This window comes from Copadichromis virginalis, linkage group LG3, assembly GCF_057382275.1.
Source record: "Copadichromis virginalis isolate Kocher_CV1m ecotype Utaka linkage group LG3, C_Virginalis_male_GT1.1, whole genome shotgun sequence".
Classification (NCBI taxonomy): domain Eukaryota; kingdom Metazoa; phylum Chordata; class Actinopteri; order Cichliformes; family Cichlidae; genus Copadichromis; species Copadichromis virginalis.
This window is the reverse complement of record NC_140620.1, coordinates 8,811,790-8,832,626: the sequence shown is the minus strand read 5'-3', so window position 1 is coordinate 8,832,626 and position 20,837 is coordinate 8,811,790. Positions and strand designations below refer to the sequence as shown.

The 20,837-nt window shown below is 40.7% G+C and overlaps 2 protein-coding genes across 4 annotated transcripts in view; one reads left to right on the top strand and one right to left on the bottom strand.

The window, feature by feature from the left end:
• Nucleotides 1–123: 123 nt before the first annotated feature.
• On the bottom strand, nt 124–10,480 carry LOC146712599 (protein NLRC3-like). Of its 2 annotated transcripts, XM_085452080.1 has the most exons (14): nt 10,349–10,480; nt 9,560–9,675; nt 8,849–8,962; nt 8,054–8,158; nt 7,641–7,766; nt 7,066–7,191; nt 5,587–5,665; nt 5,233–5,452; nt 3,270–5,067; nt 2,995–3,168; nt 2,679–2,852; nt 1,739–1,785; nt 1,382–1,590; nt 1,084–1,214 (listed from the first exon to the last, which is right to left on the bottom strand). In XM_085452080.1, the coding sequence occupies exons 2-14, from the start codon at nt 9,646–9,648 to the stop codon at nt 1,155–1,157; spliced, it is 3,321 nt and encodes a 1,106-aa protein (XP_085308206.1). In that variant the 5' UTR covers nt 9,649–9,675; nt 10,349–10,480; the 3' UTR covers nt 1,084–1,154. The 2 variants fall into 2 exon arrangements, with proteins under 2 accessions (XP_085308205.1, XP_085308206.1); XM_085452079.1 differs by having other exon boundaries at nt 124–1,590.
• Nucleotides 10,481–13,006: 2,526 nt separating this feature from the next.
• Nucleotides 13,007–20,837, top strand: part of LOC146712598 (uncharacterized) — a 31,713-nt gene continuing 23,882 nt past the window's right edge. Inside the window, exons 1-3 of one of the 2 annotated variants that reach the window (XM_085452065.1) lie at nt 13,007–13,193; nt 16,380–16,789; nt 16,924–18,547. In XM_085452065.1, the coding sequence (XP_085308191.1) occupies nt 16,408–16,789; nt 16,924–18,547 (2,006 nt within the window). In that variant the 5' untranslated portion in view covers nt 13,007–13,193; nt 16,380–16,407. Of the gene's footprint in view, nt 13,194–16,379; nt 16,790–16,923; nt 18,548–20,837 lie in introns of those variants that run through there. The other variant, XM_085452064.1, reaches the window with a different exon arrangement.

The following is a 20,837-nucleotide window of genomic DNA, read 5'->3' as shown; positions in this document are numbered from 1 at the left end:
TCACTAGAGGTCACCTTTTTCTGTTTTGATTATGTAATGTAAAGGTATTGAGAAGGCAAACAGTTTGTGACCGTTGCGCTGTTATGCTAAGTCGATATGGAATAAAGACCAAAAAGGACAAGATACATACTGCTGGATTTATTGGACTGTGAACTTAATTCATGCATACCAGTGACATCGCGTCACCCCCGTTAACGACCACCTCAGTGGCTTCAAGCGTAGGCTTAGCCTCTACATCTATTTTACATTATATACACAGTTTTCTCAGCACAAAATCAAGTAACTGAACCTAACATATAATTGAAACCATAAAAAGAGATTTTATACAATTCTGAACCAAATTAAAATAATACACGGTGTCCCGGCATTTAAAATTATATGATTAAATATTAAATTAACTTTCAGATTGCAAAATAATTTTTAAAAACTTTGATTTTGGTTTCTCAACCACCCTCTCACTGATGTTAAAGTGCTATGTTTGAGATTACACTGCTGTTCCATATTAAAATCCAATGTGTTAAAATGACAATAAAAACCAATTAACTAACTCAGGGCCCTAACAATGTAACTGTTGGTATATTGTGCAATTACTTATAAGTTAGAGGATTACATACGTCAGAGTGGATCCAGTAGATGTCTGCAGTGCCAGCTTTAGCAAAAGTTAGCAACCAGACCGATAAAACATAACTATAGAGTATTTTGATAGTGAGAACATCTATGAATCATTGTGGAAAGAATGCTTACTGATTAAATAATATATAATCAATACTGGAGGAAGGTTCAGGAGACCATACAGACATTCTGAATTGAATTTAAAAATTGTGTACCGTTTGATCTTTGATATTGTAGTGCCTGAAGGGAACAGGAGAGAATACACAACAAAAAATATGAGCAACACAACTAATTAGAAGGAACACCAGTTCTATATCCACACTATACTGTATACTTACATCACACTTGAACAATAAAATAAACCTTTAATAACAAACAGCCTGTTTAAAAATGCTGAAAAGCTGACTTCTGAAGTGTTTCAGTAAAAGGAGGACAGCCTTTAGACTGCACAAAGAAAGACTGAAGAATTTGACCCAAAAACAAACCCAGGATAAAGAGGTTCAGTGAATGTGGTGTTGAAGGTGTGGAGGTGGATCAGAGTGTCAGAGGAGACTCTGTAGAAGGACAGAGTGCCAGCAGGACAGTCCATATACACTGCTGCTCTGTTAGAGACAGAGGAGGAGGAGGAGGAGGAGATTGTTGTTCTTGTCTTATTGTGCCAGACAGCATGAGGACCATGATCAAAGCAGCTCAGACTCCACGAATGTTCGTTAAATCCAAGTTCACAGTCATATCTGTCTCCCTTCCTTCTGATTCTTCTGTAACTCACTGATATATCAACCATTCCTCTCCACTCGACCTCCCAGTAACAGCGACCAGTCAGACCATCTCTGCACAGGAGCTGAGGATACTGATCAAATCTGTCTGGATGATCAGGATATGACTGAACCTCCTCCACACGTGTCACCTTCCTGTTGTTGTCAGACAGTTGGAGGTTTGTGTTCACTGTGTTTGTGTCGACTGTGATTTGACAGGAATCTGATGGAGAGAACAAACACAATCCAGCTGCAGTTATTGAAACATCATCTGTTCATTGATTGACACTTTGATGATGACTCCTGACATGATGAAGATGGTTGAATGTGTGCTGCTTTGTTTTCATGAATCCCAATAAAAACACACTTACACTTCCTCAGACCTGGTCTCAACCATCGGACTCCAGCAGGCTCCACCCTGAAAGGAGGAGGGGGGTCAGACCAGCACAGTCTCTTTCCGCATGCACACATGGACATTACATGGCTCTCATACACACACTGTTAGACACTGACTTTGCTAACAAAACGGGAATAGAAAGATCCTGCTACCACACATCTTACAAATAGGACTCTGACTCTTACAATCCACATTTCTTTGGTTGTCAGAAAGTTTTCAGCATCTTTACAGCGGTCACCATCTGGAACATGCTGTAGGTGATGCATTTCTGCAGCTATTTCTGTACCTTGGCTGTCTTCTGTATTCAAATTTGTGTACTCCAGAAAACTTAACATTTAAAAGGGTTGGACTAACATTAGTTTTATAGCTTGTTACACTCCAAATGTTTCCATTTGCCTTCAGACATGATAGCTGACAGGAAGAACACAATTACAAAGTTAACATTTCCACATTACTTATAGCAGCTAGCTTCAGTTAGCTTCCTTATTTGATCTTATACTAATGAACTCAAAGACGCAGCTTAAATTAACCTGTAATTATCAAAATGACTATAAGGTTTGTGTACTGCTCTCACCTGAAACACATTAAAATAACCTGTCTCATGCTACAATCCCAACAGCAAATTGAGTGTGCCAAGATTATGACAAAAAACTCTTATCCACTTCACTGTATTTAAACTTTCCAAAGATAACCCAGACTGGGGTATGTGTGGGCCAAAAACCTCTGCGTAATGCTTCAGGAAGGCTGCACTGTCACTGCCCATGCACCAGACTTCTTTATTTCTTTGCACAAGTATTCATGAAAATAATCATTTTTCAAAACTATTTAGTGAAATTGATCCTCTTGACTTAAAATTTTATCTTAATGTGTGTTCTTTATCTATTCATGTGTGGCTGTCACAAGACTCTCCATACCTCAGAGTTTCCAGTCTCCAGCATGGATCACTCATTCCAGCCGACAGCCGTTGCATCCCGAAGCCTCTTGAGTGATTGTAACTCAGATCCAGCTCTTTCAGATGGGAGGGGTTGGAGCTGATAGCTGATGCGAGCGAAGTGCAGCCTTCTTCTGTGATCAGACAGCCTGACAAACTAGAGTTCCACAAATTTAGCAAATGTTTTTAACGTTTTTTGAAAAAATAATTATACTATACTTATAATAAATGAGAAGGAGAGTAAGCTATAACCATGTCTTTCCTATCTAAATGTAAGTTTAAAAAGCTCTTGATCTGACCTGAGAGTTTCCAGTGTACACTGAGGACTTTCAAGCCCCACTGAGAGAAGCTTCACGCCTGAATCCTGCAGATTGTTGTTACTCAGGTCCAGCTCTTTTAGACTGCAAGACTGGGAACAGAGGACTGTGGAAAGAGCTTCACAGGTTCTTTCTGAAAGGTTGCAGCAACTTAGCCTAAAGAGACAAACAAAATACAAAAGTGTTCTACCTTTTCTATAGTTGTAAGCTACTTTGTATCATTTTCATTCATAAATAAGTGCTATCTATGTACTTACAGAGCTTTTTTAGAGGCTTTCACAACTGGCAGGAGCCTCAGAAGAGCCTCCTCTGAAGCAGAGTATTTCTTCAGGTCAAACACATCCAGATCTTCTTCTGATGACAGTAAGATGAAGACCAGAGCTGACCACTGAGCAGGAGACAGTTTATCTGTGGAGAGACTTCCTGATCTCAGGGACTGTTGGATCTCTTTCACTAGAGAACGATCATTCAGTTCATTCAGACAGTGGAAAAGATTGATACTTTTCTCTGCAGTCAGATTTTCACTGAGTTTCTCCTTGATGTACTGGACTGTTTCCTGATTGGTCTGTGAGCTACTTCCTGTCTGTATCAGCAGACCTTGAAGGAGAGTCTGACTGGTTTGCAGTGAAAGGCCCAGGAGGAAGCGGAGGAACAAGTCCAGGTGTCCATTTGGACTCTGTAACGCCTTATTCACAGCACTTTGATAGAAATGTGTCTCTGTAAAGTATCTTGGTTTTGACCTCTTGGAGGTTGTTTTTTGTTCTTCCAGCAGATTGAGTCCAGAGTTGATGAAGGTCAGATGGACATGAAGAGCAGCCAGAAACTCCTGAACACTCAGATGGATGAAGCAGAACACCTTGTCCTGGTACAGTCCTCTCTCCTCTTTAAAGATCTGTGTGAACACTCCTGAGTACACTGAGGCTGCTCTGATATCGATGCCACACTCTGTCAGGTCTGATTCATAGAAGATCAGGTTTCCTTTCTGCAGCTGCTCAAAAGCCAGTTTTCCCAGAGACTCAATCATCTCCCTGCTCTCTGGACTCCAGTGTGGATCTGTCTCAGCTCCTCTGTCATACTTGACCTTCTTCACTTTGACCTGAACCACCAGGAAGTGGATGTACATCTCAGTCAGGGTCTTGGGCAGCTGCCCTCCCTCTCTGGTTTTCAGCACATCCTCCAGAACTGTAGCAGTGATCCAGCAGAAGACTGGGATGTGGCACATGATGTGGAGGCTTCGTGATGTCTTGATGTGTGAGATGATCCTGCTGGCCTGCTCCTCATCTCTGAATCTCTTCCTGAAGTACTCCTCCTTCTGTGGGTCTGTGAACCCTCTGACCTCTGTCACCATGCCAACACAGTCAGGAGGGATCTGATTGGCTGCTGCAGGTCGTGTGGTTATCCAGAGGCGAGCAGAGGGAAGCAGTTTCCCCCTGATGAGGTTTATCAGCAGCACATCCACTGAGGTGGACTCTCTGGGGTCAGTTAGGATTGTAGTTTTGTGGAAGTCCAGAGGAAGTCGACACTCATCCAGACCATCAAAGATGAACACAACCTGGAAGTCTTCAAAGCTGCAGATTCCTGCTTCTTTGGTTTCAGTAAAGAAGTGATGAACAAGTCCCACCAAGCTGAACTTTTCCTCTTTCAGCACATTCAGCTCTCTGAAAGTGAATGGAAATATGAACTGGATGTGCTGGTTGGCTTTGTCTTCAGCCCAGTCCAGGGTGTATTTCTGTGTTAAGACTGTTTTCCCAATGCCAGCCACTCCCTTTGTCAGCACTGTTCTGATTGGTTCATCTCTTCCAGGTGAGGCTTTAAAGATGTCTTCTTGTCTGATTGTTGTTTCTGGTCTGTCTGGTTTCCTGGAGGCTGTTTCAATCTGTCTGACCTCATGTTCATCATTGACCTCTGCAGTCCCTCCCTCTGTGATGTAGAGCTCTGTGTAGATCTGATTCAGAAGGGTTGGGCTTCCTGCTTTAGCGATCCCCTCAAACACACACTGGAACTTCTTCTTCAGTGCAGATTTAAGGTTTTGCTGACAAACTCTGCTGGGAGTTCCTAAAAGAACAACAGACCAAATATACCAACCAAATGTTTAGAAAGTTCAGGCAACAATTTCATGCCCTAAATCATTAGCATTTCAACACATGTGGGTCCCTCTTTTGAAACATTAGTAAATGTTCCAGTTACTCAGCAAAAGAAAATCTTCAGAGAAATCCTCACTGTTCTTCAGACGGTCAACCAGATCCTCCTGCTTCATTCTTCTTAGGAAGTTGACTGTGATTTTTATAAATGCCTCTCTGTTGCTCCTCCATTGCTTTTCATCTTCACAATGCAATACTGCTTCATCCTCCATCTCACTGCCTTCATAATATGGACTCAAAACCTTCTGGATCTTCTTCAGCTCGTCCTTCACAAAAGTGATGATGTTGTCCTCCAGCAGCTGGAACAGAATACTTTATGAATGAGCCAATCAGACTGAAATCATGGAGCCAAACATCAGATCTCTACAAAGAGCAGCATGGAGATGATTGTGAACACGATAGATGTAAAAGTAGTTGTTGTACATATACAGACCATAAATATGGAGTCCAGCTGTGTTTGATGCTGCTGGGTAGACTGACCACTGGGAACCTCTGAGCTCCGCTGGTCCACTCTGTGGAGGAACCATGAAGAATTACATTACACTATCTTTCCACATACACATCCAGCCACGTAAAATGGTCACCTGATTATTAATGTGCCATTTATGCTTTCAAATAAATTAGTCATGCCTGCTTACTCAAGTTGTGGCTAATCTAAGTTTAACACTTTTGGGATTTGTTTAAATTTGAAAATTTGCAGTGTGAAAGGGACAGTCCAAATGCAAATACAGACACTCTTCTCATGTGCAGAATCTATTTAGTTAGCTAGTTAAGCAATTGTAATTGCAAATGGACAGAATTAACCTGGTCTTAATGAGCGACTATGCAAACAGCGCTCCCTGCACCTACAGACAATCATTCCTTTTTATACAATGCAATTAGGAGGTTATTCACAGCTGATATATTTTACATATTTTCTATATCGTTTCGTGGGATTGTGCAGTGAAAGCAACACCATCATATTATAACACTCTCAACCTGAATGTAGGGAAAACCACAACATGTTTATATGAAACTGCAGAGTGTTATTTTCATAGTCTCTTGTGCATTATGTTCAGTTTTCTCCACCCCCTGCTCGTTAGGTGATTCCATTCCCCTGCACCTTGTTTCCCAGCTGTCTCTTTCTCTAATTATCTCATGTGTATTTAAACCCTCATTTTTCTAATTTCTCTGTCTTGTTGTCCTGTTTGAGTCTCACATGCTTCCTGCTTGAAACCAGTTTTGAAACTTCTGTGAAACTTCCTGAATGAATGCCAATGATATGTTTCTTCCTTTAATAAAATTAATCACAAAAGATTTTTCAGATTTCACTATTTTTTATCCTGTTTTTAAAAGTATGCAGCCCAGAGTATGTTACTAAAACTGGTGTTAAAGGCATCTCTAAGGGTTTCGTTTCAAACTGAGAAGCTTATCTGGGGTTTTAGAGCTCTCGTTCTTTGCACAATAAATTTTACTCAGCTAATTACCACTTTATGTTTAATGGTTGTAAATGCTCCGATATGTTCATACTTTAGAGAAGTTTTGCCAGAAGATCATGGCTGTCATGACTACTTTTCATATGTTATATCTGAGTTTTATGAACCTTTGTGTAATGTTTGGTATCTGAAGAACAAACTTGTGACTGTGTTGCTCAAACTGGAGTTCCTCTACCTGATTTCATGTCTCACTGTTATGTGAAATAACACATACACTATAAACATGGCCTGGATTTGTATAGCGCCTTACTAATCCCTAAGGACCCCAAAGTGCTTTACACGTTCAGTCATTCACCCATTCACACACACACTACACTAACACTGCTCTTCAGATTATTCTTTACCCTGAGCTGTTTTTAGTATACCGTAGATACCTACTTACACCTCAGTACAGAGCAAACAGCCACTTAATGAGACGGTACTGATGGAAAACGTACCTCCTTCGTTTCCCTGGTTTTAAGGGTATAACGTTTTTCTTGAAAAATAGCGGTGGCTCCATGGATGCATCACTCTTCACCGACTCACAGCTACGTGTCTGTTTGGAGACAGTTCTTTGACAGATCCTGGTAAGCAAACAATGAGCCATCCCAGAGAAAATTAGATCATAAATGTATACAGTTTAAAAATGAATAACCATTAAATGTTAAAAACAATCCAGAACCCTGAGAGTAGACCGAGATGCATAAAAGGCCTTTTGTAGTTCTGCTCTAAAATATTTTTTCTAGATCTACCAGATGAACTCATCTGCTGCCATTATTATTATTAAGAGTCCTGCCTCAGAGCTTTAACCACCTCTGAGCATTGTTTTGGTGTCTGTTACTTGTGAGTCTCTTAGTTAAACCGAACTTCCAAAATCTGATTTCAGGTCTCACTGCTACGTGAAGTTGCACGTCCCACTAACACTCACATTAATCTTTACAACCATTTTAGGTCTAAATATCAGCTTAAACCCGAGTACAGGGAACCAGGTAATTATAGCGACAGCTCTAATGGACGTTCCAGGAGAGCTCACCTCTTTGGTTTTCCTGCTCTAAAGGTTGATGCTGGTTTCTTGAAGAATAGCGGTGGCTCCATGGAGGCGTCACTCTTCAGAGACACACAGCTGTGATCAGGCTCACAGCAGCCTGGTCTGTCATGTCTGCCAGATAAAGAAGTAGACCACCAAGAACAAGTTTATTCAATTCAGTTTTGTTGACATAGCGCCAAATCAGTCGCCTCAAGGTGCTTTATGTTGTAAGGTAGACCCTTCAATAATACATACAGAGAGTTTACTCATTCAGAAGACACATAGTAACATAATTGTTCATCATACATGAAAATGTCCTCTGCTGTTCCTGCTGGACTGAACTAAAATGCCACATGACTTCTCGCATGACTCTGAAGATGAGGACACATGAGGAAGAAGATGAGCTGATGTTTACTTACACCATCTCTGAAATAATCTGCTTTTTGAAGAACAGTGGAGGCTCCATGGACAGATCACTCTTTAAGGACACACAGCTGGCATCAGGTTCAGGATAGTCTGATGGTCTGAGGCGGATCGCAGCAGACAGAAAGATCGAGTCCCAGGATCAAGATTAAGATTTCAATTAAAAATATTTTTGTGTTCAGAAAAACATGCAACCACATTATAAACAACAACAATTCTGGATGATTTACAAACAAATATTCGAGTCATTTCTGGCCATTACTCTGTTATTAGCAGGTACAGAAACTAATCCTTCTCCTTTCTGAAACTGTGAACCATGACGCTGCCCTACAGATGGACCCACACACTGTTTTCACCGTTCTCTCCAAAGTCACAGGAAATATAATGCTCACGTTTTCTGTTAAACTTTGTTAATTATCTCGAAGTTACATACAGTGTGAATTTCCACCTGCTGAACTTCTCCTCAAACCATCTCACATAAATACAAAGTTATTTTCTTCTGCAGCCTCATTTAAACCCTTCATCCTCTAACTCTTTGCTGTCAGTCAGACTGATGAAGAAACTTTTTCCCACCAATGTCTCAGGATCACACGGAGTTGATCAACTGTCGTGATTATATTTCTTATTTTGTTCACACATTTATCTGCAGGCTGAAGCTGCTGACTGATTCTGATGCACAGCTTTATGTTTATGTAAGAACACATAAAGCTGACATGCTGTAGGTACACAAAGCTAATGAAAAGTAACACTGAACACACAAATGTGGCATTAAGGACTCAGTTCCAGCTTACATGTCTGGAGCAAAGAACAGCGGAGGCTCTATGGACTGATTACTCCTCAGAGACACACAGCTGGATTCAGAAAACCTCTGGGGGACATGAGGCCAACAGGTTCTCCCACTGACTCTGGCAGACATGGAAAGAAAACCATGTTAAATCATTGTTCACAGAAGATTCTCTCTCCACAGACATCTGACCCGTAGGAGGTCTCTTCATGTTCTTCCTCCCCACTTTCACCAAGAGCTGCTCACAGACGATTATCATTGGCGCCTCTCTCTAATATTGAACATCTTTACCTTACCTTATGAGTGAGATAACTATGACAGCTGGTGTTACATTAGTAAATATACATTTCTTTCATTCTAAAACTCATTTGTGTTATGATTCATGTAAAATTGCTAATAAATGTTAGAAATAATGAGTATTTATATACTTTAGCCTTTTTTTCTTCACCTGCAGGCATCACCAGCCTCCAGCATGTATTACTCAGAAGAAAAAGTTATATTAAGAACATTTTAAGAATTAATTTTTAAAATCTGCTCTTTGAGCCACTTGTTTGGTCGACTTGTAATGTATTTGTTGATGTTTGATGCTAGAAAAATTATATGTTCCCACACACTACAGGTTGGATCCAGCATGTGTTTATTGCAGCTTTGAGTGTGATGTGAGTGCTGAGCTGTGACATGGAGAAGAGTCATGGACAGTTAGAGATGGTCGTCTCACCTCTGAGCTTTGGTCTGGCTCTCATGTTCCCCACACAGAGTGCTTTTAGAGGGAGGGGCTCCCTCCTCTCTGTCCTCACACTGATCCATGCTGCTCAGCTCACACACACTTTCTACCTGCAGAGGAAACACAAATCATTCATGTGCACATCAACTGAAACCCTGCTTTCCATCATGTGTGCTGTCCAGATATCAGCTGCTGCTTTCCTGCTTCCTCTCAGTGTCAGCTGGATGCAGTCAGGCAGCAGTGTGAGGCAGAGGAAGCTGCAACCAGCTGCTCTGCTTCTATTTAAAGGTTTTACTGATATCTGTGCCGTTATCATATCTGTTTATTGATCCGACTCTTGAAAATTTATACTCCCAGTTTTATATGATTATTACATTTTATATTATATTTATCAGTCTTACTCGGTCTGTCCGAGTTACAAACGTTACAAGTGTCGTAACAACCGTCCTTACAGACGACGACTTCCTGTTACAGGAGAACAGCCAGTGTGACGCAGTATTTTTACTCACAGGCCATTGTGTGTAATCCAAAACAGTCCTGTTTATAACAAGTAATAATTGAGTCCGTCTTTCCCTCTGGCAGCACCGTGAAGATAAAGTTCCGTCCGGAGCTCAGAGTGTCTACATTCTGGTGTTGTCCCAAACGTGATCGCACAAACTAACACAATATGGCGAACACGGCCTCGTTGCGGTGCCGTATTCACCGTCGGAGCTGCGAGTCCGTCACCGTGAACTAAGCTGCACACAGGGAAACATCACGAACATTACACACTCCTTGCGTTACCTTCACACGGAGCTTCACGCGGCGACGGTCCACTCACACAAAGTTCAGGAAAAAAGTAACGAACACGGAAACACCCGAGCAGCTGCTGTTCACCGAGACTGTCTCATATTCCACGGAGTAGTGATGGGTCGTTCGCGAACGAAAAGGCTCTTAGAGCCGGCTCCTTATCGCGAGCTGTCACGTGGGGTTTTTTTCTTTTTCTTTCTCTCACCCTCTCTCTCTCGCCTGCACGTGAGCCTTGTGCTTTATGCTGGGAAGAGGGGGGAGGGGCGGTAGTTACACTCAGTAGCAGGAACAGAGCCAGAGGGAGAGAGAGAGAAAGAGAGCCAGGGACAACAACGTCACATTAGAAAGGTATAGTAATCATCCACAACTATTTTCGGTTGCAGATGATAAAGGATTCAGAAAGTTTATTCATCCAGGCCCATATGACAGAGAATATGCATCTTCTTTTTGTTTTCCTATTATAATTTATATTTAATTGTGTTGTGGTTTGCAGTGTTTTGTGTTGTTTTCACTTTAAATTTGTAAAAGGAAAAAGCTGAAAATTTAAATAGTTAAAAGTTGAAATGTGAATAGTTGATTTTTGTATTATATGATTTATTTATTACATTTTATGTGGAGTGAATAAATAAAAGTATATTTACGGTGGCCTCTACAGACAAAGCACGTACAAACTTCAAATCACGTACGAACTCTGAAGCATGTGCAAACTCCAAAACACGTAAAAACTCCAAAACACGTACAAAAGACAACAGAAGTGATCCAGGATGCTGGGCGCAGTGTGGAGCTTTTGTTATCTTGTGGCTACACAAGCCAAGAGTACCAACAACCGGATTTGGTGTGTGGTAGTAACAGGTAAATGAACTTTTTTTTAAATTATTTGAATATATTTGAGTGCCTGTGTATAAATACACAAACAATACACACATGCTTTCAATTGTGTAATTTAAGTGATCTAGTAGCTCTGCTTTGGAAGTTCAGTTCATGCTAGAAATGTGTTTTGGAGTTTGTACGTGTTTTGTCTCTAGGGGCCACCGCATATATTTATATATAAACATACCGGTATATAAATAAAACCACTTTGTTTTACGTTAGTAATTCCTTTTGTGCAGAATTTTATATTATTGTTAATAATAAATTAATTAAAGCAACAAAACAACCTGAAGAGCCGGTTGGGAGCCGAAAGAGCCGGCTCTTTTTAGTGAGCCGAACCGAAAGAGCAGGATCTCTAAAAAGAGCCGGAAATCCCATCACTACCACGGAGAGAGCCGCACCTCCTCACGCACACGGGTGTTTATGAAAACGGGGACTTTCCGTTCTTAAAATCTCTCCGCCCACATGTAAACGCCAAAAACAAAGTCAAACGCTGCCAAGAACATGGCAAATCCTGACCGAGTAGTAATGTTGGCTTATCGCAAGCTTGGAGGGAGGTGTACTTCTGAAGTTTGCGTTTTTCTGGAAAGGAAGCAAATTTTTACTTTTCAACTGCCTTCAATCTTTCAAGTGTGTGTGTGTGTGTGTGTGTGTGTGTGTGTGTGTGTGTGTGAAAACCATAGTTAGTTACATTTGCAGTAACAGGATTTTGTCATTGTAGATATTCATCTCATTGTGGCGAAGGAGGAATAACCAGTAAAGGTGACTAAGGAATGCTGACAACGCCTCCTGGGGAGGAAGTTACCCCTGGAAAGATTTCTAAAGCCAATGTGGATCTTAAACTAGCTACCAAAGCCCTCAGGCTCGTTATTAACAGCAGAGGTGAGGTTAAAGGCTTCTGAAGATTAGGACTCAGATTGATCCGGAGGAGCGGTGCATCAGTAAAACCGTTCCACACCACCCTGAAATTTGTGTGTAACAGCTGGTCTGTGCAATGCGCAATAAACACAACATATTATTTACTGCCAGATCATAATAGCAGATGATACCACAATGTAACATGCAGGCATTAATCTAACAGTTTCATTAAAAGCTGCATTTTCACAGATATTTCACTTTTATTTGTTGTAGATGCAGCAGAGAGAGTGACTTGCTATGTGCTGAGAAAAAGGAGATCAATTCAGTTCATCACTGAAGACTAACAAGTGTGCTCACCTCTAAACACTCAGCGTGAGGACTGAAGGAAGAGTTTTACACTGCACTGCGCTCACAGCTTGTAGCCGATTAACACTCGTTCGAATAACAAATCCCACTTATATAGCTATAGCAAAGCCTCAACAGGCATGGACTTAATGCAGTTTGCAGTGTGCCATAAATGTCTAATTCATGAGAAAGAAAGGAAATGACAGTGTTTTTTAATCCAAAAGAAAACTGGAGAAATGAGAAGGAGACAGGAGGAGGAGAGAAGAAACAAACACTTCACATGTCAGATTTGATCACACTGGGTTAAACAGCACACTTCAGTTTAGGGGAAACACTGTAACATTGCATGTTATGTTACAGTGTCAAGACCATGTGGAAGAAAGAAGACTGATTCAAAACCTCAAAGTGAAGCTAGAGTTAAATGCTTTACTTAGAAACAATTCACGAAGTAAAAATCATCAGGTAATATTAGATTTCTTAGACAAACACATTTATATGATAGCATCTAATCCTGAAGTGACATTCTGGACCACACTCCATACCAGTTGGTGGCGGTATTGCACCATTCTGTTGTTTGCCAACCGCCAATAACATTTAGAAGAAGAAGAAGCGGAAGAAGAAGAAAAACAAGGAAGAAGTTGGAGGAAAGTTGTTTGTTTCTTGTGGGACGTGATTCTGGTCAAACCCGGATTATCTTCAGTCTCTTTTGTTCCTGCTTCCTAATGGGCTGAAACTTTGTCACGTTCGCGGGATGTTGAGTGTTCAGGTCAGTTGTGTGTCTTCCCGCCCTGTTTACCTCGGTGTAAACTCATTGCTCACTTTTCATTTTTCGTAGGTTTTAATTTACGTTTGAAAGTTTCAAGTGCGGGTTAAAAACGGCCCGGTGTGTTCAAGGACGCCGCGGACTCGTGAATACGAGAATCCACTTTTAATATGTTTTTAGACTAAAATGTCGCTGTGTGGACGTCACGTGTCTGTCAACAAGTGCTGCGAATTTAGAAAACACGTCGGTGCAAATTACAAGTCTGTGTCATCATTTTTGTGCGTTTGCTGTCGGGCTGTTAACTCTAACACCGTCATCACGATTAATGGGATTAAAAGTTTAAGTGAAAGCGTACAGCACATGTTCATGTATATAAACTTCCCCCTGTGATCAATAAAACTATTCTCATTCTTACATGCGAGTCCAGGAAGACTGCCATTAATACTTTACACAAAGATAAACGTCAAAGTAACAGCAGCAATAATAAACAGGGTTTAATTCCCTCTGTAGTCTGCAGACTGTCGTAATACATTAGACCGGATTCTTTTCCACACTCAGAAACTGCAGATTGTGCCTTAAAACAGCGGCCACGTGGTTATCAGAGTGCGCAGGTGCACATTCTGAGTGGGCCTGTCTGCAGATGAGGAAAACTGAGAAGATCTACAAGGTTTGTTTTTCCTCCTCTTGATATTTTTGGGCTCTTTTTAAAAATAATGACTGGCTTTGCTATCTTTGTTTAAACTGAGGCAAAAAAGTGATCCGTGTCGATCTGAAACAAAGAATCCTGGAACCACCTTCACTTTCGCTTTACTAATGTTAAGGTTAGGGCTGCTCGATTATGGCAAAAATGATAATCATGATTATTTTCACTGAAATTGAGATCTCGATTATTTGACGATATTTATTTAACAATAACAATGTGTTGAATAATGACTTTTAAAAATAATATAAAATAGTGTGCAGATACTGATAACAGTGCAAATGTTTGCAATATAAGAAATAAATGAAAAATTTAAACATCTATGTTTAGTGAACTTTGCAGTGTTGCTCTGTGCTGCAGCTACTACATCGTAGCAAAGTTTACACACTGTGTCCACTTGATCCACGTCTGACTCCGAACCCATAATGTTTCCACACCACTGAAGTTTTTTTTACCTCTCTTTTCAACCAACGGCAGTCACTCTCCTCTCCAAATAACTTCTGCTTAGCTTTCCGAGCTTTCCGAGCTTCCCTCAGGTCCTCTTAATTGTTGTGACCCGTGTTCGAAATGCAGAGAGGTGCACTCGATTTGCCACACGGAGCAGCGCGAGAGTAAAGCACGAGGGAGGGGCTAATAATCGGCTCAGTCATTTTTAATGATCGTTGAAAGCCCAGATCATAATCGTGATTAAAATTCGATTAATTGAGCAGCCCTAGTTAAGGTGCGGGGATATTTACAGGTTTATAGATGGCAAAAAATCAGTGGTACAGTTTAACGTCATACTTCTTAGACACATTGCAAATGCAGGGCACTTTGCTACTTATTTCAGTATAAAATTATTTTCATGCTAAATACTGCATTGCTGTTTTTTGTAGCAGTTCTGTAGCAAGAATATGGCTCCATATGTTTATACACATAAATGAAACTGACATTTTCCAGAAATAAAGTAGACCCATTTTTAAAAAAAAAAAGGGAAAAAAATTATATAACATAGGTTCAACAAGTTGATACTTTGAAATATTACAGTACTTGTCAAAAGTCTTGAGCCAGCCCTCGTTTCTTTAAAATGTTCTTGGTAAATGGAAAACGGGTACTGTGGTTCATGGAAATGTGCAGAATATTCTAAATAATGACTTTATAAAGAACGTCAGTATTTGGTATGACCATCTTTTTTCCCCCTATAGTCTGAACTTTTGCTCATCAGGAGGAACGTCTGTGACCTGGTCAGCTAATCTTTGCTGTGGCCAATAGTCCGTACCAGAAATACTACTTGTTTAATCTGATTGTTAATACAGTTAAGCAGCACGACTGATTACTGAAAGATAGTATTCATCTTTTCCAATGACTATGTCTAATGTTTGTTTGACATTAATCAAGGCTAAGCTTTAACTTGGTATCTGAGTGTGTGTTGGTTTTAGACTAGTTGGTTAGTCTATTCTTTTTAACGTCCCTAGTCTTCGGGACTAGTTCTGCAGGCTTCTTCAAAGCTCTCCTTTGGATGTTGGCTGCCTTTTGTTTGGTTCTCTGTCAAGATGATCCTCCAGTCCATGGTCAGTCTGTGACTGATGGTGCTTTACTGTGTTTTTCAAACCCGGAATGGGAGTGTTTGGGTTTATTGGCATGCTGCAAAATGAAGCAGCTGCCAATCAGACACTTGCTAGATGGTTTTGCACAGAGGATTAAAATCTAACGGTTCTTTGCTATCTTTATAATTCAGTCAATTCTCACACACTACTGGCTTTAGAAATCTTGGAGAACTATGGCTCAAGATCATTTTAAAAATGACCAAGTCTGGCTTCAAAATGTAAAGAATTTGGTCTTCAAGTGTTAAAACCAAGTGTTTAAATGTGTTTAAGCTAAGTTGTTGCTATGGTAACTAATCTTAAGATAATATTGACTGTCCTTTTCTTTTAAATTATATTTAAAAAAAATCCAAAAATGAACTCTGAACGTCTCCTAAATCTCCTCGTCCCCTCTCCTGGGGGCTAGTTCCAGAACCCATATAGTGCATTGAGGTGAGCATTAAAGGAAACCAGCCCAAAACTCAGGCGTAGGTCAGTAAACTGAAAAGTAAAAAAAAAAAAGTTTAGTCACCGAACAATCAGCAAAGACAGCTCACTAACTGCACCCACCAAAAACAGCTATCTGGCACCAGAGCTCATCTTTCTCTGGCCTTAAATACCTTTAATTGCTGATAGGAGTCCTAAGACAGGACCTTCGGTAGGACACGCACACACAGGCAACTTCAGGAGGAGGCCCTGCTAGGGCCGTAACAAAGGCCAATACACAAACTAAATGTTGCCTGTTTTCCAACCAGATTTCTAATCCTGGGGCGCAGACTAATCAGTGTCATCTGTTTGCACAGCAGTGATAATTAAAAAGAGAGGTGAGCTTTATCCTGCTTTAACCGAACACTCCATGCCACAAAGCATAAATCACTGTTTGAAATCCATGTTGTTCACCCTGATGTATATTTTTTCTCTGAACAGGACCTCTGAAATCCAGCAAGTAAAGATCATGGCTTGTGCATCTCAGTCAGCCTTGGATTACGTCAGGAGTGCCAGAGACCACCTGGTGAGAACATTAAAGGGGTTCACTGAGATTGTGGAGAACCTGTCCACGAGAGGATTTTTCTCAGAGGAAGATGTGAATAAAATAAAGTCAGAGAGTGATGGATTTGACAAAACCAGAAGAATTGTGGACTATGTTATAGAAATGGGGGAAGAAGCTTGCTATGAGTTTCTCAGGATTATTGACACAACAAGGAGAACCTCTGGAGAGAGATCACTGTCGTTTGCAGAAAATCCAGAGTCATCGTCCTCTCTGTCCAACATGTTTGATCTCAACTACTGGATCAGCTGCTTTTCCTTCAGGGAGGACACCAACATGGATGTACAAGGTATTTTTTAAACTGAAATGATTTTAACGTATAGATGATTTTTAATCCATCCATATTGTGTTGCTGTCCAGTGACACATCAGTGACATTAAATTGTTCTGCTTTTTTTTTTCTCCTACACCTCCTTTCTTTCAGGCCCCAGCCCGTGCCACAGATACCAACAAAAGCTGAAATTTAAAGCTCAGAAGATTTCAGAAAGATCATGGACCCAAAGTAAAGCAGTCCTGTTCAACAAGCAGACATCTTTGTCCTACACCTCGCTTGTGTTAGACACACCAGGACAGGCTTCACCATCCAAAATAAAAAAGTCAAAGATCAAGAAAAGCAGGAAGCTTCGACCTAAAAAACTAAAAACGTACATACCTGAGGACAAACATGGAACCTCTCCCAGTGAACTCCTGAAAACATATGAAAGAAAAATCCTTTTGGTAGGAAAACCTGGAACTGGGAAAACAGCTGTGGTCCATCAGATGTTGAAACTGTGGTCAGAGAAAGATAACAAGGATCTAGATTACATGTTCTACTTTGATATGAGAGAAACACCCAACATCACAGAGCTCCATAAACTGGAGGATCTTCTCTTCAGTGTGTTCTGTGAACCAGATGAAGGCAGCGATGAGGTCTTAGAGGACATAAAGGATAATGCTGACAGTGTTACCATCATTTTTGATGGAGTTACAGATGTTGGCTCTACATCTGTGGTGTTTAAGCTCATACAGAAGACCCTTCTACCCGAAGCAAAGATCATCATCACCTGCAGACCAGAGGTGGAGTCAGCAGACTTTCTGTTGGATTGGGACTGTCTCAGAGTGGAAGTGAAAGGCTTCAGTGAGCAGGGCATCAGAGAGTACTTATCCAAGAATCTGAGTGAGAACCACCTCAACAAAGTCTTGTGTAACCTGGAGTTATTCTCTCTTTGCCACGTCCCCATGTACGCCCTGATGGTGGTCGCCTGCTTTAGCTTTGAGGGCTCAGATTTCTCTCCACATCCCTGCACAGTTACTGAAATATACCTCAATATCCTCCATTTCTGCAATCAGAGAAATGTTTCCAAGACACCTGAAAATGAAAGTACTAAATGGGATGCAATACTGTCTTTATCTCAGGCAGCTTTTTGTGCAACAGAAGGGAAAAATGTGAACCTAACATCACTGCCCAAACTAGACAGCTGTGCTAATTTGGCCATTTTGAGCAGGAATGTAATTCAAATCAGCCCAACTGTAAGGAAACCCTTGTGTGCCTTTCTCCACTACACGGTTCAGGAGTTTTTTGCAGCTCTGTGGGTCTTAAAGGATCCAGAGAAGACCAGATGTGTTCTACAGCAGTGTCTGGTTCAGGGCAGCAAACACATGAAACATTTGGTCCCTTTCCTGTGTGGACTGTTGAGTGAGAAGAACACTGATTTGTTAGAAGGTCTCCTTCCTCCTCAGCAGCTCAGAGACACGTCTGACTGGTTCTTCAAACACTTGGTGACCACCTTTGTAGGTTGTAGTGACAGTGAAGACTGTGAAGTGGACTTAATGTTCTTATGTCAATGCCTCTATGAGTCTCAGTCACCTGATGCCTGCCTCTGCCTCCTGGATAAACTGGACTACTGTATTGATGTGAGTGGAGAGACTCTTGATCCTCAGCAGTGTTGTGTTCTGGCCTATGTAATCAGCCAGAGTCAGGAGAGGAAAATAGAGCTGAACCTGGAGGATACAACAGCATCAAAACAGGGAATGAGGCCTTTGCTGGGATGCCTCAGCAAACTTCAAAGGTAAGTGAGAACATTTAGATCTGAAGTTAAAGGGTTCTGTACATCTGTTTTTAATGTTTTAAATGTAAAGCATTCAGTGATTTAGAGCAGTATGTGTTTTTCTTAAAGTGAAAAATGAAAACATAGTAGTGAGAAGGATTTGTTTCAGCTTTGTTTCATCATGTTTCCAGTGAGTTGTAGACAGCAGAATGTTTGTACGTAGTCTTTAGGTATTTGGTAACATTATTCTTAAGTCTTGATTAGGGATGGGTACCGGTATCGGTTCTGACATAAACGGTAGTAACCAGACCGAAAAGCAGCGCATATTTCGGTGCTTTTTTTCCCCCCTGAGATGTCATACACTTTGGATTCCAGCCAATCATTTTACCTTTGCGAGCATAGTACGTACGTTCTTTTAGAGCAGAGCTACAGATTAAAAATGCCCAAAGCGAAGCAGTCAAAGTCTGGCTGTACTTCACAGCAAAATATGCAAACTCAGCAGCCTGCAACAAGTGCTTTAAGCTGATACTGTCAAAGGAGGTAACACCTCGAATCTGATGAAACACCTGGCGACGCATAGCGTTTTTTTAAAAGCCGAGAAATGCGCCGTATTTGATAGCTTGCTGCGAGACCTCACACCGAGCACATCTACTGTGGGTGTGGTGCCTGTTATCGGACCTGGAGTTAGCAACATCCCCCAAAAACCCGAAGAGGAGAGTCCTGGCCCCTAGCCCTGCCAGTGTAGCAGAAATGATGAGGATGATGATGCAGCAGCAGCCGTTCTTCTCTGCGTGAGTAGCTTCATGTTGTTCGTGTGTAATTTACGTTGAGTAGGCTAACCACATTATTACATTAATGCATGTAAGGTGAACTAGCAAACATCATCATAGTTACATGCAGCTGTCTTCTTGTTTCATGGCAGATACTCCCTTCACCCTGGCCAAAAAGGCTAAAATGACCAAAGAAAAAGTAGAAAACAGCTAAACATGAGAGGTTTTTGGACAAAGTTTGTGTTTTCCATTGTTTAAGCACTGCTTCCAGCCAAGAGTGATACCATATATGCCCCATAGCTGCAGAAAAGGCTAACATTGTTATCTTTTTACAAAAAAAACAGCTGAACATGAGAGGTTTTTGGACCAATTTTGTGTTCTCCATTCTTTAAGCACCGGTTTGAGCACCGTTTAAGCACCGGCACCGTTTCAAAAGTACCGGTTTGGCACCGGTATCGGATAAAACCTAAACAATACCCATCCCTAGTCTTGATGCATACATAATAATCCAGGTGAGGGGATCCCAGAAAGCTAACTAACTTTTACCTGGACATTTGTCATTTGAATGAGAGATTTTATTACTTATTTAAGACATTTTCAGTCTCAGCTGAAGCACATTTAACTTGTAAACTAGCACCACTGCATCACACTGACCCATGGTCTCATAATTATTGTGAAGTTAATTTCACGATCAGAGGCCATGAGCAGTGCTAAAGACAACCCAAAGTAAGGTTAGAGTAACAGACCTATCTGCCAGATTAATGCTGTGTTCATTTGTAGCTGTTACTCCTGAGTTATCAGGCAGACACGTATAGCTTTTATTCTCCAATGAGAAACATACTGCCTTTGTTACCTTGTGTTCAGTTAAAATCCACTAAGTCAAAATGTCTCACCCTCTAGTTCACATATAAACATAAATATAAGGATTTCCTCTACAAAAATGTCTTTAGATAAATTTTCATGTTGTTAGTCTGCTAGTTCAATACAGTTTTCTCATTAAAGTACAAAGAATTATAAATATTAGCTCATCTCCTGAACACAACAAACAAGGTGACAGTGAGTCAAAACCTTTAAGATTTAAGAGAAGTATCTTTGTTTTTTAGTTTCTAACCAAACAGCAAGACCCAAACACGTCAGCAATGATCAGTCCATTAACCTCCTAACACCCGAACTCTTTCATGCATTTTACATTTCTCTTTGCTCTTGTGACTTTATAGTAGAACACTATACAGTCACAATTGAGTAATGATGTACAAAACTCTATTTGGTGTCTGAACACAGCAGCATTTTTCTTGAGTACAAAAACAAAATGAGAAACAACAATTGTGCCCCTTTGAGCCACGTGGTTCATTTGAAAGAGCAAAACTTAGTATTGTTGTTGTGAGGGACCAAGCAGCCAAAGCAAAGAGGACACAGGCAAATAAGTATCTTCAAAAAGGGTTTTCTTTATTTTAACCCTCAAAAAGTCCAAAAATAACAAAAATCAAAAACATACTTAGCAGGCCCATAAAACAGGTCAACTAAATATAACTCTACGAAAA

Bases quoted from the DNA above. Each gene is read 5' to 3' on its own strand.
- LOC146712599 (XM_085452079.1), bottom strand. From the start codon at position 9,648: ATGGATCAGTGTGAGGACAGAGAGGAGGGAGCCCCTCCCTCTAAAAGC. The intron at 7,192-7,640 runs GTGAGCTCTCCT...TTTGCTTACCAG, and splicing joins AGAGCAGGAAAACCAAAGAG to GATCTGTCAAAGAACTGTCT. The intron at 1,591-1,738 runs GTAAGTGTGTTT...TCTCTCCATCAG, and splicing joins GAGACCAGGTCTGAGGAAGT to ATTCCTGTCAAATCACAGTC.